Genomic DNA, 19,417 nt, shown 5'->3' on the forward strand with positions numbered 1-19,417 from the left:
CAGAAGATTACCTTTAAACCAAGTTTGCCTCAGCAATACAAATAACAAATCTTATACGGTGGAGATGTACCTTGTTGGATAAGGGCTTCTGCTGCAGGTTCCCCAGAACCTACATTTACATACTCTTCATTTGGATGTTTTCTGTTGTAATGCCTCTTCAGAGAACCAGATATATTGCAGGAATAGTGGCAATGTGCACAACGGAAAGGCTAGGAGCAAAACCAAAAATGTTAGAACGTATTTCCTGATCTCTTCAGGATATAGGTCTAAGCTGCAATGTTTTGATCCCAAGAAACCACGTTCATTTCTGGTTTAGGAATATTCCAAGGAGACCTTCCAAATTCAATATCAATGGAAGTTGCAACTATATGTTACCTATAATTTGGTACTTTTTATTATGTGTAAGACATATTCTCAACATTCTCAATTATGTGTAAGTATTCTCAACATTGTAAGATTATTACCTACTTTTCATAATTCAGTAAACTGTGTGTTTTCATAATTGATGTTCACAGGTCTGACCACGTGGAGACTTTCTACTACAAGGAAATGACTCAGCTGCCGTAAGCTTTGGTCTGAAAAGGGGGAGTAAGAGAGCTAAAATAACTCAAGGTACAATATGATTGTATAGCCAACCTAATTTAACAGATAACTGTACCTGACAGGGTTGATCTCTGCCCCTTCCTTCTCTCTCCAACATGCTCCCAACTGCTTCCCTTTCACTGGCACTGGCATCCATCTGACCATTTGGTGAGCTAAGTTTTGGGAACTAAATTAACTAATTTTTTAAGAACATACATCTCCCTTCAACTGACAGGGAGAGACATTTCTAAAGAAAAAAGTTTAGGATAACAAGCATTTGTGCCTAAAGTTAGCCTTTGAGAATAACCTTCTGACTGAGGTATGTCATAGTTCTAGGATGTTTGACGCAACCATTAGGGTCCTGGAAAAGAATGCAGACATTAACCAAGTCCTTGGGAAAAGTCAAGTACACCAGAACAGGATGCAAAATACTTCATGCACAGCAACCAGGCCCACCTAAAGCTAGTCAGCAGAAAATAGCTGGTACAGAACTGTTTATTAAGAAGCTGAATTTAAAGCAGGGAAACCTCTGCAGTCAGGGTCCATTGACCAGAACATTCCCCTAAGCTTGTTGCTCATGACCCTTCCCTCAGGCTCCAAACAACAAAAATAAGGAAGAAAAGTGGTCTTCAGATTCCCATAACCTTACAATTCAGCTGTAACATTCAGCTATTTTCAGAGAGGGGTACTCCCCTTTTCTGTTGCTGAAACTGTTTTTCAAGAAAATAATCCAGACAGAATGCTGTGTTCTTGTACCACTCTCTACATACTTGCGCGTCCTGTATGTTATCTGCTATCGGATAGCAGGACTGCAAATTCATGGAGCTTGGAATTATGACGGATTAAATTATCATTAGGTGGCATAACTACTGACATTCCTCTTTGAGTTTGATATGCATGCAAACAACTGTCCCAGAAGTTGGCAACACGTTACCAACAGACAGTTTTTGAACTCCTTCTGACAAATACTCCTGTTTGACCTATTTCAGTGTTTTGCAGTTCTCTTGATAACGCATTGAATAACCACACTTACACGCAGGCTGACAGAGGACTGAAAAGAGATGCTGAGTCAACAGTTCTAAAGCTGATCCTGAGGTCAGAACCAGCTACATTTCAAGAAGTGCATTATGAGTACATTCATCCCATTAGCCATTAAAAAAGGAAAATGCTGTATTTCCATTTACAAAAAATCCTTTTAAAAAGGTAATTTCACAGCAAAACTACATACTTAAGAAACAAAAATTATTTATTCCAAATGTATCATCTCTTTAGACGACTTGCTTCATTTTCTTACATGTCTTGTCTTCCAAAATTTAAACATGAATCAAAAGACTGTCTTCCTCTCTGCTTTACGGAGGTAGGTAGATTGGTACTTATTAAGAATGGCTGAAGTGTACTCTTTAGAGAAGCAAAATCATTTGTTAGATAATAAAAGATGTTGTATATCAAAATAGTATGATGTCTTCAATAAGAAATATGCTCATTGCCAAGATAAAGTGTTACATTAAAATGAACATTTTCATACATACAAAATACTGGATTTTTTCTGGAAAAGAAACTAGCATCATTTCTATTTCCTGACTATAACATTTCACAATTCATTACATCAAGACCTATCATGCTGAGAAACAATGTAAAATTTAGGAATAAAACCATACTACAGTTTATTAAAATAAACCGTCTCTCTAATCTAAACACTTCATAGAAATATTAACAATCTTCAAAACTCTTTCCAAGACACGTTTCAGATAAATTGGGTGTTTTAAAATTAATTCCTTGCAATTTTCTTCAAGTATATGAACTCATCTATAGTACATTAGACTGGCAAACTTTCAGAGCAAATCAAGGTGGGCAATGAAGAGTGATGTATGGGATTCGCTTTCCTACTTCCCTAGGACATTAAGGTACACATTATATTAGGTCTCTCAAGGACTGAAGTAAAAAAACCCCAATAATGTTTATTTTGTATTGCAACACAACATACACATATTTTTGGCAAGTAAAGATACTAATTTCAAATTTTCCATGAACAAAATAACCCTATCTCAGAAGTCTGTACACAAAGTCAAAATTCTCAGAATATTAAAAAGTTAAGATGCCATAATTGTTCCTACAGGAACACGTGACAGTTTTAAAACTGTTCTCTGAAGTTCCATGTATTTATAAATGACTTATTAATAAGCATGATTTATATATTTTCTTACCTTGAAAGAGACATGTTGTTCCATATGACGTAGGAGCTGTGGTTTTTGGGCAGCTGTATAGTCACACACTGTACATTTAAACTGCTTTCCTGAAACGGGAATAGAAAATGGGGTAACTTTTTTCTATTTAAGTTCAGAAAACTACTAATTATATTTCCTCATAAAGGTGATTTCCAAAATGCTAAGAATGAACAATGAAAAACAGAAGTAGTCTGGCACTTGTTCTGCAAGATTTTGGTTAAATAGAGCTAAGAGCAGAGTAATGAAGAAAAAAGGCGTGAGTGTCATCTTTAAATTATAAGCATTGAATAGCCTTCATGATCCTGGGATAGTCACCTGGGAACAAAGAAAAAGAATCATTATAGTGTAGCCTAAATGGAAGAAGGAAATCAATTATTGATCACTACATGCACAGTTATTTTGCTATATGTAAAGCAGATTTGGAAATCCTTAAAACACAGACGTTTAGTCATGTTCACATTTGTTTTTACCTACTTCTGGCCCAAGCACTCAATTGTTACCATTTAAATATGTTTAAATTTTCTTGTTTTTTCCACTCTGAGTTTTTCTTGATGTATTTCTGGTAGGGTATGACATGACCTATTATTGTTACCACAAGATTTGGTAATGTCTATGGCACTACTCTTCCAATAATGACTCAAACTAACAGGGTTTTCTACACTGGCTTAACCCTGGATACGGGGAGAAATAAAATATGCTATAGACGAAAACAAAGATTAGAATGGCAAATAACACAGAGGTTTTGTGTTTTGACCTTTCACTTCTGCTTACATGATTTTAGAATATTGGGCACAAATTCCTCCGTCAACATCAGACGGAATGATGCCTGCTTGCTTTGTTCATCACGACACTTTGTCCTTTCTCATCTAAATCTCTGCAGTAGCCCTACGTCTCGCATACAGTCACACAAGGCAAGAGAAAGCACATACTGGAACTAGTTCACACTTTATACGTGGTAACTTACATGCTGGTGGATACCAAACACAAGGGGTAACGGGTAGGTTCTGTGACCTGTTCTTGGAGAGTGTTGATTCATATTTCTTTATCGTAACTGGGCACAAATTTTCTAAAAATATATAGAGTTAAAGTAACTGTTGGACTTCCACTCTTCTGCATCAATTGTTTCAAAAATCATAATGTGGACTGGAAGAGGGGTAAAGACAATGGGTGCATATTTGCATAGACATTGCTCCTTCAGATACCAACCTAAAGATCATTGAAAAATTTGAGACTGTCTCTTGAGTACTTGGCAGACTGAAAGTCTGTGTTGTAAGCAGGTCTTCTACTCAACACAACGTTAAATAGAATCACTGCAATTTTTGTATATTGCTTCGTGGGGAAAAAAGAAAAAAAAATAAAATCACTTCAGTTCAGAAGTGTCATCCAAAGAAAGGTGTTACTTTAAGTTCAAGAGAGAAGACATTATACTTGAAATTTCTTTACATGCCTGTGAGCTTTCTAGTCAGGCATCAATACTGAAGGCACTAACCCTCCAACCTGAAATAGGAACAATAAAATCGAAAAACAAGAACTGGAATTTCAACTAATGAAAGCTGACACTCAGAACATTCATTCTAAAATAAAGTCAGTATTTTTAACAGAAGGCATGATTAATGACTATGAAAATTTACTTAGAAATCAGACGGATGCCCTGTCATATGAAGTCTTTAAATCAAGTCTGATTACCCTTTCCTAAAAAGATATACTACAATCCAGCAGAAATGTGATGCAAAATTATTAGATTAAGTTATGGCCTGTACTCTGCAAGAGATCAGACTTTGAGATATTAAGAGTCCACTTTTGGCCCTGAAATCATTAGGCTTGAGTCCTTCTTAAGGCAAGATGGTCAGATTTTGCCATGATCTATTTTTAGGATTCTCTAATAGCAATGAATTCCCTCTGACATTGTCGAGAAACACCTTTTGCTGTTTGTGACTTTGCAAAGAGTGAAACTCCCAAACACATTCCCATTCTCAAGGTTTCTCTTACTTTCCCTTCAAAGCCTTCTCTCTCTCAAATCTTTTTTTTTCCCTTATGATTTAAAATAACGTAATTTCCTTCATTTTTATTCTCTAGGTTTCATAACCCCTTTCTCCATATTTTGGCTTTCAGATTCTATCAGTCCTGCTACCTCCAGCCAAATTACAAGGTACACGAAATACAGAAAGACAGCATTCCTGTATTAAATGCCCATGGCTGGCAAACTGTATTTGACCAATGTGGAATAAGTATGTGCTAAAAACTACTCCAAAAGGAAAAGAACCAAAAGGAAGGATGGAGGTGTACAATACGGAATATTCCGTATTATCCTGAAGAGATCAAGGTTCTTTAGATTCTGGATCTTGCTCAAAAAAGTTACAAGCATTTTATACTGAGTACGAAGTTTTCCATAAAACACAGCTAAGAAAAACTTTAAGACAATTTCTGTTATCTAATTAAAATAATGAAAACTTTTTTTTTTTTTTTGTTCATTTCTAATCACAAACAGTAATAAGCCTGGACTATGGGATTGTTTTCTATCATGCCACGCCTGAGAAGTCTGTCTGCTGGAAAAGAATAAAGCAGACAGAAAACTCCTTTATATTCCACTGGCTAAAATGACCTTGCAGGGCTTATATTTGAACAAAAATTGCCTAGAGTCTTGTCTTCCTGACTTCCGAATCAAACAGCAAAGCATCTTTCAAATTCATTTATTTGTGAAATAACTGAAGAACACTAGATGTGTGCTAGTAAGAACTTTTGAAGTGCTGTCACTACAGAAAGGGGCACCAGGCAAAAAAGAAACTGTCAGCATTCAAGAGGCTGAAAGTCCCTTGACAAATCATATATTACATTCTTAGTGACAAATGTTATCTTATTTTTCACAAGTGTTTGAAATGCATGAAAAGTTTACTGGGGTGGACTTAGTGAGGAAAATTATGTAAGACTCCACAGACAGTAAGATTCTGTTCCAACTGGAGTCAATGGCAAAACACATTTTTCAAACGTAGAGGGAACTTCCTGGAACACTTCTGGAAGTGCAAAAAGCAAGACAAAATAGCTGTAAGTATGGAATTTATTTACACCGATCAAAAAGGGAGGTGGATCAACAAGTTATTGCAGCAGATGACAACGGTCTGAAGCCAGATAAAAAAAGGCTCCTGGTAGTAACATTGCCTCTGGAGTCAATGCTTAAGCCTGACCTAACAGTAAATGATCAGAAAATGTAGTTCCTCGTATGCAATTAAATGTTTAAAAACTACCTTCACACCTTTAAACCAAACGCAGACAAGGCTACCTCCTGCACAACTACAGTCCTGTTCTTAGCAGTGCCAAATTTTCAAAGCAGCCTCAGTTGAATTGCAATACTTACTAACACACATATATATTTTGTTCAAGAAATAGAACTAACTCACAGGTAAAAACAAATTCAACTTCCACTGCTGAATTTCACTATTTGGACATGCCAGATGGTGAAAACAAAACAGAAAGGTTTTGAAATGAAACCCCATGCAGAGATTTATTTACCGTAGAAAGAGGCCTTTTTTTTTTTTTCCTTTATAGTCTGATCATGCTCCAAATTTCCTTTTAATTCAAATACAACCTGTCTCCTTCTCCCAGCCAGGAATCAGCTGGGGATTGCATTTGGTAAGTAAAATTGTTAATTCTTGCATATGAAGTTTAGATGTATGTGCAACATGTGCTTGTTATTGACCAAGTTATTTCAAATTCTTGGGAAATATTTTTTTAATAACAAGTGATTTACTGACTCATAGTACTACTACAGTAACTTTGGTAATACAACAGTAACTATCTGCTTCCTGTAATACACATCATATCACTGTAAAAGGGATCATCACTTTCACTAATGTTATACATACAGATAAAAGCGTACATAAAAACAAATAGAACTTCACATATATTCTAGAAATGTATCAGAGCATGTGTGCTTTCTTTGAAAGGACAATTCTAATGAATATGCAATTTTTTTAAAAAAATAATTTAAATTACATGGCCCATAAAGAGTGGAATGATGTTTCACCAGTTTGCATGAGGAAAACGATCAAACTACTAAGTCAAAATGAAGGTCTGTACTTATCTTGCTAAATCATTTACTTCACTTTCATAATCACAGACGAATAAAGTATTGTTGCATCCCAAATTCTGAAATAAAAGATGGTATTTTTCTGGATTTGCATCTCACTTTTGCTGTTACCATCACAGAAACATTAAAATCATGGAGCAAACGCATGTGCTGCATGTGTGCCTATAGGGACCGTGTGCTCAGGCTTGCCAATGACTAGACCTGGGCAAACGGAGCTGCAGCAGCCTTGCCTCTATTGGGCTACCGGATTCAGCAACTCCTAACCATATTCTCACAGAAGAAAGCAGTAAGACACTTAAACATGGAACTATTTGTATTTTCAAGTTTCTTTTGAGATCAACAGTTCTCTGTAAGAGGGCTGTAAGGCCAACCCAATATTTCACAGAAATTAACTATTCCAGAGACAGCTGTCTTAATTTTGCAAAGCTTTGAATTATTTCACAATCAGTGTCTCCTAGGAATAAACAAAATTTGTAACTAGCACTTAGTGGTCAACCTAAAAATGCTTGTTAATAAGGTCTTATAGTACAGCCAGTATTTATTGCCCTAAAATAAACTTGGATTTAACAAACATGCACTTACCATCAGCAGTATGAAGGAGTTTATGGCTCTTCAAAGTGCCTTTTGATTTGAACTTTTTCCCACACATATCACAAAGATGCGTTTTCTCAGTGCTGTGACGATTCATATGGGCTTTTAAGTTACTCTTGCTGCGAGTGGCATACTCACAGAGAGAACATTTGAAGGGTTTGACACCTAAAAATAAAAAATATATACTATGAAACAAACAAGCCGTACCTTTTGATGAGACGGTGGACATTTGCTTGAAAGAAATTTCCGATCATGTGACCAATGTAAACAAAAAGGTCAAAATTTTAAAATTTTGATATCTACATTTAAGAAATTTCATCTGTAGCATCTGTATAAATGACACCAAGCTCTCGACAGCATCATTTAACTTACTAAGAGAACAGAAGGGTTCTTTTAGGATTAAATGCTTCCCTACTGAAGCCAAGTACTGAGTTTAACCAAGCAAATACAAATGTTTTGGTCTTGGTATGTTCATCTTTCATTTAAAAGTAGAATCCAGACTGCCTAAGTTGATGCCTAGCTGGTGGACATACCAAATCTCCCTCTAAAAGTCATCAGATAACTATCGTTCTCTACATACTATAACAAAGAATGAAGAAACCTATTTTAGGAGGACTGGTTCATTAGGCACTTAATATGAAAGCACAAGTCAAATGTGCAAAGCTGTGTTTTATTGTTAATTGGCATCAGATTTGCTAATGGCTCACACAGTAGTGCTTTTCTTCCGTCCCCTTGCTAAGATGCAAGCACTTCTAACTTCACTTCTCTCAAACCGTCCAAAGCATGTAATAGACATACGCACAGAATGTCATCTAGCAGAAGGTCTACGGGAACAAAGTAAATCCTTCAAAGAATAGTTGAATAAATCTGAACTGGCAGAGTAGTTCAATAGTTTTATGAGACTCTGGCAGTTTTGGATTCATATTCACATCTTAAAATAAGATTTACAAGCATGAGGAATTATAGCCTACTTTAAGCAGACTTGATTGCACACTTTGATTTTGGAATAAATTTCCATTCACCTCTTTCTCCTGCTAGTTAGATGAGATGAGTTCCAAGCTTTCTTGGCAGAATAAACAGAATAGACAAGTAACTGCTTTAAGCCTACAATTTTGCATTACCTAAACTTAATGGAGTGAAGGCTACGGGACCACTACTACAGTACACAGGCAGGTAAGCTCATAGTTAAAGCACTCAAACAAATATGCAGAACTAGTATAAACATCTGAACTACCTGCATGGGAACAAACACTTTGGAACGAAAACATCAATTTGAGAGTACCAAATCCCATTATTCCCTTTATGCAGAGGGATGGCTAAACAGTCCGATATAATGCTTAAACACCATATTTTTGTTCCATAAAATATTAACTGACTAAAGAGTGTAGGAGTGGCCTTCCACCCGTTATAAAAATAGACAGATTGAGTAGACACAAGATTTTACTGGGCATAGATTTTAACTCCAAGGGATTTTTAACCTGTGCATTACCGTATTATTGGAATTTCTTACTAAAAAGTGATAGATAACATCAGCATTATTTTCCAGGTTTTTCATCACTGCCTATGTCCATGTCAGCTAGCTGCCACACTCAGCATGATTTAATTAAAACACACACAGAAGTTATATACATACATCAAAGCAACCGGATTTCAATTGTTTTACTAATAGATTTCCAGACCAAGTATTTTTGGGAAAATGCAAAAGGAGCAGCAGTTACTCATGAGAAGTTATAGAAAATTACTTGTTTTAAGAGACTAAGCATGTATTTAATTCACTCCCCCTCACTCACATTTATTATAGAATACTTTATGGAGGTTTATGAAATAGATTTGGGAAAAAATGGAACCATAAACTTATAACATGAATAGAGAGCTTAAATGTTAAATAATAAGCGTGCAGTTCCATATGTGATCCAGAATCTATTAAACTGATTATTTAACCTCTACTGCAGCCTAAAGTTTTTGATTCGGGTACAGCGATAACTTTGAATTCCGTTTTCTGTCAGCAGAGCTTGTGTGGAATATGAGACTGGTTGTATGTCCTAAAGCTTAAAACCAGAGTTTTACCTTCATGAGCCCAAATATGACGCTGAAGGTCTGATCCATTCTTCATAAAATAAAAATCACAGTAGGGACATTTCACAGCTCGTTTTCCAATAAGTCCTTTCAGCTGAACTCTTCTGCCAAGAATCTCAGAAATAGTAGTCATTGAAACCTCTGAGAGAAAAGTGAAAGGTAATAAAGACCAGAAGGACATGAGGGAATTTGTTCTATGTTATATAAGTAATATTGAAGAGCTAGACCCTGATTCACTCCAACTTTTTTAAAGCCCCACTTCCCCTACTGCCACTTAGATAAGACCTGAGCAAAGAACATAAGGACCTTTCTCCCTTTAGAGCTTCTAGGATGTTCTGTCCTTCCTCTCCTGATCTGTGCACTCAATGTCCCTACTGCCTGGTTAAAAAAAAATATAATTGAAACATTTAAAAAAAACCTTGTGTGTGCCACCATCTTAGAAATAATTTTACAACTATGACTTTTCCCAATAAGCTAATCTGGCACTTTCTTCTTCAATATTTTCAAAATACTTTATTCAAGATTCCACCCCAAGTTTCCAGATGTCAAGGATCTGAAGACAATTCATTTCAGCCACAGCCATAATGATCAAAATGCCTGATAAACAGAAACCTTAAAGTTAAAAACAGACTCAAAGAATAAATGTAATTGAAAATGACCACTAAGGTAACCTACTCCAAGCAGGGACAACTTTGGCATTCCAATTTCAAAGTTACATCAAGTTTCCCAGGGCCATACCCAGATCCAAGGATGGAGATTCTACAACCTCTCTTGGCCCATTCCAGTGTTTGACGACCTTTACAGTTAAAATTGTTTTCCTAATTTCTAATCAGAATCTCCTTGCTTCAATTCATGCCCCTTCACTGTACAGTTCCAAGAAGATTCTGTCTCTGTCTTCTTTTTAATCTCCTGTTAAATAGCTGAAGACAGTAATTAAGATTCCTCGCTTATTCAGGCTAAACACATTCAACTCTAAGTTTTTCTTTCATATGATCTAATGTTTTGGTTGTCACAGCAAAAAAGCTCAAAATAATGAAGTTTCAATTAAAATGTCCCAAACACACATAATGAAAACACTACCAAAAGCTTGTCAAAAATAAAGTCAATTATTCAGTGCATTTCAGATGAACAAAATGCTATCACCTGACTCAACAGAAGTACAGCACTCATGCAATCTCAACATTAAGACATGAAATCTGATGACTTATGCTCCAAATCTTATAAAATTTGAAAGTTACAGTCTAAACTTTGATTTTTACCAAATATAAATTGTCATACCTACTATCCTGGTGATTGGTCCCAGAGTAGAATCAAAAATCCTGCCTGAACTCATACACACAAGGAAAAAAAACTCAAAAGGGAAATACAAAAGCCCATAAACTGAGCAGATATGTTCTAAAATACCCCAAAAAAGAAAAATACAGACACAGGTCTGAACCCTCATCTGCCTTCTGTGGCTTAGGTCCTTCATTCATGATTGCAGGTTAGTATGTCTGCTCAGGAGCGATCTGTGAAAGCTGATGTCTCTCATGGCTCCAGACCATTAGCAAATTTCACTTTAAATCACAGTGGACGGAAAGGTAGATAATTCTGAGATCTGGGACCAGAATCCAAGACAACTCCTTCACTGCTGAGTACCCAAATCACTTGGCAATAAAGTCAAGCTCTCTTATCTCTTTGGTTTGAAACACCACTCTACCAAAGTCTACAGAGATTTTTGTCCCATTGACTTCATGGGACAAGAATTCAACTCCTATTCTCTGTAAATCTAGAAGAGGAAGGAGCACCGTTTTATTTCATATTTTCTACCTGATGAAATAGAGAGACAAGAGAGGGGTCACCCTGAATGATATTAAGAAAAGAAAGGAGAGGGGAGCTCCAGAAATAGCATTTTAATGATAAATATGAACAGGTTTCAGTTTAAATTAATTTTTGGTATGTCGTTTTAAAATTCAATTCCTTTTAACAGTAACCATTTTTCCTTTCATCTTTATTCTTTCCCATTTACATTTTTAAAAACAATTGCACTCACTCCACTGCAGTTCTGGATAGTTTATACCATCAGACCCCATACATTTATTTGGCTTGTAATTATGTTGTATGAATAAAGGATTTCCTCCCGATTACAAGGACAGCATGCACAGGAAAAAGATTTGTGTGTTAATTCTCCTCCATATATTAAAATTGCATTGTTGTGTAACTACAGCATAGGCATATCTTAGATGTAGTACTTCTTTAGTACTATGGAGGTATATCTAATAAATCTAGTATTTTGCTTCTAAGTTCTATTCACCTAAAACATATGAATTAAAAATGAGAACACAAAATAATAGGCTGTGCAGATTTTCTTTTTTAATCTTACTTCTGAGTTTAAAAGAACGCACTTTCCTGGATCAAAAAAATTACTCTATACTTTTAAAGGCATTCAGATACCAAATGACGTGTTCAAAAGTATTTAAATACATGAGCTTAGCACATCAGGGCTCCAGAGTTAACTGGTATTTCTGGACCCCAGACACAGCACACACTAATAACTCAGCAGTCAGTGGATCAATGCAGACCAATGGCAACCCATCGGGCACAGCACATAATGTAAGGCTAGTTCACAGATCACATTATTTAGGGAGGCCTCCTATACTCCCTGGCTGAGACAGCATAAAGGTTTTATAGGCACAGCTCTTGAGATTTGATTTCTATGCTTACTGGGTGACATACCTCCTGACTACAGTATAGCACAGAAGCCTTTCCTCATCTCAATTTGCTGCATCAGACACGTCCCCTGATGTATGACAAGCCCTCCAACCACACTGTTGTAGAGTGGTCTGAAAATAAAGAGGTTTGGTAACTAGAGAGCTAAAGTGAGAGTTAGTCTGAAATCAAAGTGAAGGACATTGTTTAAAACACGGGTCTAGCACTATCTAGTGGCAGTAGGAAGATAAGAAACTACTGTTTTATCTATAATGTTGTATTTCAAATAAAGACAAGAAAAGTTACATCATTTTTATTGGATTTTTCCTTCCCCAAACTTAGTTTGAACATAGCCGGTATTTTCTTTCTTAGTTTCAAATTATGTCAGGTAATAAGTAGCACAGTAAATGAGTTAATTAAATATGTTGGCCAATGCAGTCAATTCTCCTTAATCCACGTAGCAGCAGACTTTTTATCCAACAAAATACAGATACTGTGGAGGAAAGTACAGACACACCAATACATCTCTGCTGAGTTCACATCAGTCAGATTTAAATCGGTCCCTGCACCAGTCCCTTGGCCACTTTGTCACCGAGTTCCCAAGATTTGAAAAAGGATCATTTACTCAGGAACACCACACTGACTTACTGCATTCACTTTATGTTGTGCTTGCTCTGACAAATCAGGGCACTAGAATGCAAGGTATAAACAGAGTTTGAAGGGACTCCAGGGGTCAGCTTGGATTCAGCCAGGTTTGTCAGCTCCAGCTTAACACTGTCCATACTGTATCACAGCTGGTTTGAGTAAGAGCCCTGCTGCAGACTTCAGTTGGCCCTGGACTTAAAGCTCAGCCACACACTAACTGAGCACACATGGTCAGCTCAGGGACCTCTGCATTCATGTGAATTACCTACAGACAAAATAATGGGCAATAAATGCATTTCTGTCAGTTTATGTATGGCCAATGGGAATTTTACGTCTCAAGGTTTGTTACGGGATCTCTATATGCCCAATTCTAAACTTTCCAATGCTTAATTTTAATTCACCTAGGTCCTCTTTTGGAAATGAGTTCTCTTCCAGATGAAGACAGATTTCTTAGCACAATTTCCTGATATACTCCACAACACACAAGCTCTAACAATAACTTTTTTCACTCTAAATTCTAACATCTGCAAACCTAATACAATTCTTACTCTAAAACAGTTAGATTAGACACAGACTCTTCTCTTTATTTGGAATGTAATCACATTACACTGCTCACTCTAAACCTTTATCCATTTATTGCAATAGACTGAGAAATTTTCCTTGATTTTTTCTTACCAGGGTGATTTGTCTTGATGTGCGATTTTATAAGTCGATCTTCAGAAAATGACTTCTCACACACAGGACAGGAATAACTCTTTTTATCCTTAAGCGAGAAAGAAAGAAAGAAAGAAAGAAAGATTTTGCATTACCAGTCCACTGGTGTGATCATTACAGTCATTATTCAGTAATACATTGTTCTCAACAAAGTTATAATTGAAGGTTCGGTTTTTAAGGAAAAAATGAAGATATTTATAGTGAAATAAGTGAAGGAGAAATATTAAAGTATTCTAAGCACATCATTAATCCTCATGAATGAAGGGCTCCAAGTTACAGCACATGAGAAAATGCACAATAAATGTAAGCATTATCTTCTGACTGACTCTTTAGAGAATCAAGAGTCAAAGGATCAAGTCACATAACAGAAAAAATGTATTTGATATAAGCAGTAATATTCAGGCTTTTTTTCAGTTTTTTTACAAGTCCACACTTCTGAAACCTAAGGATGAGATCTCATTATTCTGAAGACATCCACCACTATGTGTATTTATAATGGCCAGAAATTGAGCAAAGAGTTCACAGTGAAAGATGCCATTACTTATTCAGTGTCTACATTTCTAACTATAAATACTCAGCATTTGCTGTATTACCAATAAAGTATTATTCTACTATTTTGATTTAAAAACTTACAGACTACTCCGGCTTTTATCAGTGTCATTGATGCTATAAAAGATTTAATACCATCAAACAAATTGAAGTGGAGAGTTTTGATGCAATTTCTTCCTACATGCAATTTTAGTGTAATCGTAATTTTAATGTTTTTACAAACGTATCTAACTCCACATAAAAATGTAGAACTTTTCTCCATTAATTGGTAAATTATCCAATTTATAATAATCTTTGCCGCTTATTATATAAATTGAAGAGGTTGCTCTTTCCAGAAGCGCTTGCTGATACAACAGACTGGATGCTCAATCAAATGAGTGGGTTATCTAGTCACCTCTGCACTGGTCAGATTAACATATGAATGGATTATCAAAACAACAGTGAAGAAAGTCCAGTTAGTCTTGACAACTAGGCAGATAACCAGATAACATATTACCTGGCGGGAGATGCATACCTACCAAACTACCAAGAGATCACTGTAAAAGGCGAGCTGAAGCTACAGAACAGATATTTCACTAGTTATTTCAAGAGGACAGAAAACTTCTTGACAAGTGTGGAAGGAATATTACTGTATCAAAAAGAGACAGACCCCTGTGTTATGAAAGAGAAATGTAGAGTTAACAGGAGAAAAAGAATCCTGGACTCTACCAGTTTCTGACCCAACAGCATCTCTGGAGAGCAAGGAAAAATGCACAAAGAGGTTATTATTGTCTATATGCCGCAGTTATACATACATAAATGGTCACCTCAAAAGAAAAAAAAGAAAGCAAACACTAATGAGTTTTCATGGCAAACTGGTTTTGGAATACGATACATGTATTTGCATTTAGTATCATGTACCTCTGAGAAACAAATCCCTGTGTTGAAGTACCTACAAGTTAAAATGAGAAGTAGCCCTACACCTTATGGGCTGAAATCGCAATAAATAATTTAATGACAGTAGGATATGGAATACGAAGCTCTTATTGCCATTAATACAGCAATGGCACAAGAAGAATTCTGCCTGCGCTGTTCGAAGGCCATTTGCTCCTGCAAGAAAACCTATACCAGGGACTGGGGATGGCAGCTTCTAAAGGATTACCACCCTGAGTAGAGCAAGGAGAGTATCTTGCTATGATGGACTTGGGGTAGTCATCATTTTGAGCCCTGAGAATCTCAAGCGAAGAAGGAACAGCAGAGAACACTAGCTGGAGCCTACAATGCTGACAAAACCTTCTCCAGAACGAGCTGTTAATTTGCAGCATTATGGGCTCTCAAATGATATAACCTATTATCCCTAAGCCTGCTACCGATGACTTTGGACTTCTACATAAACAAGTTGCTCAAATGAAAATTGGTAGATTAATTCTAATAATTCTATAGCAATGGTTTAACCTTTTCAAAGACTGGGTTGCATGATCACATTCATAATTTGGCGTGTATAAGAAAAACACAAACACAGTATCATTTAGGGGCTGTTGAAGGTCCAGTTGAAGTTTGCTGACAGATCTCAGTCTGGTCCTCAAATTTGCTATATAACTGGTTTCAAAATATACAATAAATGCAAAAAAAATAGTATACTTTTAATGTACAGTTACATGTTGCTGGTCTGTAGTACTCATTCTAGTAAGTATTTCTCAATGTGCTCAGAATACTAGGACAAATACACCTTGCCGTTTCATAAAGTTAAATAAGGATAAAAAAGCACAAAAGCCAACACTCCACTCCAGACACACTACTTTAAGTCAAATGCTATAATTGTGACAACTTTACATTCTTGTAAGCACTCTTCAGGAAGGCAAGGCTGTAAGCCTATGCTTGAGAGAAAACATCAAAATCATCAGTAAATGCATGAAGAGCTACAGAGCAACATGAAAATATGGGCACCAAGAACACATCTTTCTACATGATGATGGTAACAAAATTTTTCAAAACCAAAATACTCCAAGCAGTTAGAAAGTCATCTGTACCAAGTTCTGCAGTAAATGATGTTCAAAAGGGGGCTCTTTTGTAGTGTAACAAACAGATTGCTCTCAAGGTGTATCTGTCAAGCTCCAGTCTCTCAGAGAGAGCACCCAGCTGAAGCCAAACCTTTCACAGTTGTTTGCCTGGGTCAGTGCTACAGACTTTTGGAGCTTACGTTATTAGTTTTGAATGTTTAAGTGAAGTTCTGTTGCTGCCCTGAGAGCTTGTTACAGTGCCGGTCCTTCAGTATAATCCCACTCCTCTCAAAACCTGCCTGTAAGAAATCCTCTGTTGCAAATGAAGTATTTCAGAGCACCCAGGTCACAACATAGAGCCCCCAAAAAGGTCTCCCCCACCACAGCTTTAGCTCTTCAGAACCTTTGTCATAGGCAATGACAGAGACACTCTGAAGGACTTAAGACTGAGGTTGTAGTAATATCTTAATCACATTCTCAGCATACAAGTTTTCCTCTGGTAAGAATAGAAGTTCTTTATCCTACACCTTATCGGAGTGCCTGCCTTTTAAATGCCTTTGAGGGGTTATTTTTGAAGGACACAAACAGAAGCAAAGTATCAAGAGAGACAGATCTACCTTTGTTAGAGACCAGCTGCCTAGTCCAATAAGCTACTTAAATTTCAAAGTCACTTCCACACTTCCTGAGATTTGATTAATCCCCCTAATAGCCAATTTGAGAAAATGTAAGAAACTTAAAATAATTCCAAAATCTATTTCTGACTGAAAGTACTGCTGACGTTCCACAACTCAGGAATAAGTTAGTTCCATAAATATTCTTAAACTCAGTGAAAAAAATAACCTATTACTATCACAGAATTTTCTTGTTTATGTTATGTTTCATTATAAAATAAGGCCACGTACATAGGAATCACCATGTCTTTCTTTTTATATAAATGAATTAAAATTGTGGTAAGAAGGTATCAACTATATTGCATTACCAATTTATAGCTCTCTGAAGAGAATTTTGTTCTCTAAGGTACGTGTTTCAAGATAATTCAAGGAGTAGGTGTACTAGTATACAGTCCTGAAAAGAAAAATGAAAAGCTTCTGTATATGTAGCATTCAAACCAACAGACCACTATGAAGTTTATTTAATGAATCAAATAATACCAAATATGAGTTACACTGCAAAACATCAGAAACATCAGCAGCTATTCTACTGCACTCATCAGTAGAGACATTCTGATGACACAAATACCTTCTCTTATAAACACAGACAGAATACATATAATCATATATTACATGATCTACACAGCAATTCTACCACTGATTTCAAAAGAGGCTGTGTGAACCCCTGACTGCTTTGTTATCCATTTCGTTAATAGTGTAAAATTAAGACTACAGCCATCATAAAAAGTGTTCAGGCCCAAAATAGACAAATATGTTATAGAAATCAATAATCCATTGCCCTCCTTTTAGTAGCAGAGACATGATTTTATGAGCAGGAAATAAAACCAAGCTCTACTGAATACTGGTACTCTAAGGGCATTTCCAGCAAAAGTTCCCACAATGTCATTAACACAACATTTGATTGTGTGATTTCGTAGAGGAATAGAGAGCCAAAGCCTGCTCCTGCACCTACTCAGATCAACAGAAATTTGATTTCTAATTTCTGCGGGAACAGAATTAGCTCCCTGAGTTACACTTCTGAGGAGTGAAGATGTCCAGAATCTTCACCACAGCTGTCATGATGTTCAAATCAAAATGTTCACGAAAGATTCCTGAATTTAGCTGATGTCCTATTAAAACACAGCATAGGTAAACAGATCTGATTTACCCAGGAGGTGGTTATGCACACGTGTGAAGGAGCCTACATGAAAATTTGTGAATGGTTAGAGATGTTTGTGAAGCCTGGCAAGCAGCAGAAATCACAGCTCACAAAATCACAAGACACTGCATACAGTATTACCTAAACTTTTTTTGTGAAATAACCACTGGTAAAAACTAATGACTAGCTGACGCTCATTATAGAAGCAAAGACCAAGAACAAAACCCATTTTCTAACTGAGCGCCTGACCACTGGACCATAGATTCTTTGGTTAATTCCTTCCCTCTCCAGTACCTTGCATTCTTGAGTACACAGTGGCATCTGCTCCAGAGGTAAAGGTATCACAGCCACACCAGTGGCGGTCTGAAAATGAACACTCCTCAGGAAGAGAAAACAAGCAATCAGAGCCCACGTGTCTCACTTCCTACCAAAAGCTCTAACTACGCTATTACAGGAAAGGTCAGCAGCGTAATAAAATTTCGAAGTACCCTTCCAAAGACAAGAATCATTTATATCCACAACTATAAGTGAATGCAGACATAGGCACCTAAGAGCAAGTGGCGGTTCTGAGTCTGAGCTCCAGTTTTACAGAGTTGCTTATCTTGGAGTATCAATTACGTATATAGATTTAAAATTATTTCAGACACAAAACCTCTCCATGATGTTTATCTGCTCAGCATATTGAGTATTGTAAAACCAACTGGAGGTTGTAAACAAACTCTGGTACCTACATCAGCATTGTTAATTCTGCAACTGGTCCCCAATGTTACCACTAGCTCACTTGTAACTATAAATTACTCTAAAGTCATTATAAACTGCCCATCCCTTTCCTAGGTACTACCACATTGAAGTGATTCACACGTGTCATTGTTTGACCTTCTAAAGAGCTCCATAAATGCCAAGAATTGTCAAAAACCACTACACAAGCCTTAGAGGTAAGAGACAGGTACTAAAATTCAGAGAATATACGCAAAATTTTGGTTTAAATCAAGCCGAGCCTCAATTCCCAGACTTGAAAACTAAAAATCTTCCCTGTAACAATGATGTGCAGCCAATACTGAGGCAACGGGCAGCACACACCCAGTCCCCATCACCATCCCCCAGGGAATAAACAATCCCAAATTCAGTGCAAGACTTGGATGATGGATAGAGAATAAAATGTGTGGCTATATACCGAGTAACAGGGATGAACAGTAAGCTACTTTTCATTAACCATCATTTATCCTGTTCACCAAATAAGACAAGGATCCAGTTGAAGAGCAGCCAGCAACAAGGTAAGGAAAGACACGCATTCATACAATGAACTTATCTGAGATTTTGATATCAACTATGTCTGGGGAACCTTTAAGTTTAACATTTATTAAGTATTGATTTTGCAAACTAAAAATCAACGTTAAGGTAGCATTCCACATTTAACTGTGCGTAAAGTACTGTTCTAAAGTACTATATTTTTGAATGAGTGGTCCTGTTCAGTG

The 19,417-nt window shown here is 36.5% G+C and overlaps 1 protein-coding gene across 3 annotated transcripts in view; it reads right to left on the reverse strand.

Annotated features, from left to right (window-relative positions):
• Positions 1 to 19,417, reverse strand: part of ZFAT (zinc finger and AT hook domain containing) — a 78,921-nt gene that overhangs the window by 28,472 nt on the left and 31,032 nt on the right. For all 3 annotated transcript variants that reach the window (XM_009882905.1, XM_009882897.1, XM_009882889.1), the window contains 5 exons: positions 13,567 to 13,654; positions 9,550 to 9,699; positions 7,474 to 7,647; positions 2,787 to 2,875; positions 71 to 209 (listed from right to left, as the gene is read on the reverse strand). In XM_009882905.1, the coding sequence (XP_009881207.1) occupies positions 71 to 209; positions 2,787 to 2,875; positions 7,474 to 7,647; positions 9,550 to 9,699; positions 13,567 to 13,654 (640 nt within the window). The remainder of the gene's footprint in view (positions 1 to 70; positions 210 to 2,786; positions 2,876 to 7,473; positions 7,648 to 9,549; positions 9,700 to 13,566; positions 13,655 to 19,417) is intronic.

Source organism: Charadrius vociferus, unplaced genomic scaffold (genome assembly GCF_000708025.1).
Source record: "Charadrius vociferus isolate BGI_N301 unplaced genomic scaffold, ASM70802v2 scaffold360, whole genome shotgun sequence".
NCBI classification, from domain to species: domain Eukaryota; kingdom Metazoa; phylum Chordata; class Aves; order Charadriiformes; family Charadriidae; genus Charadrius; species Charadrius vociferus.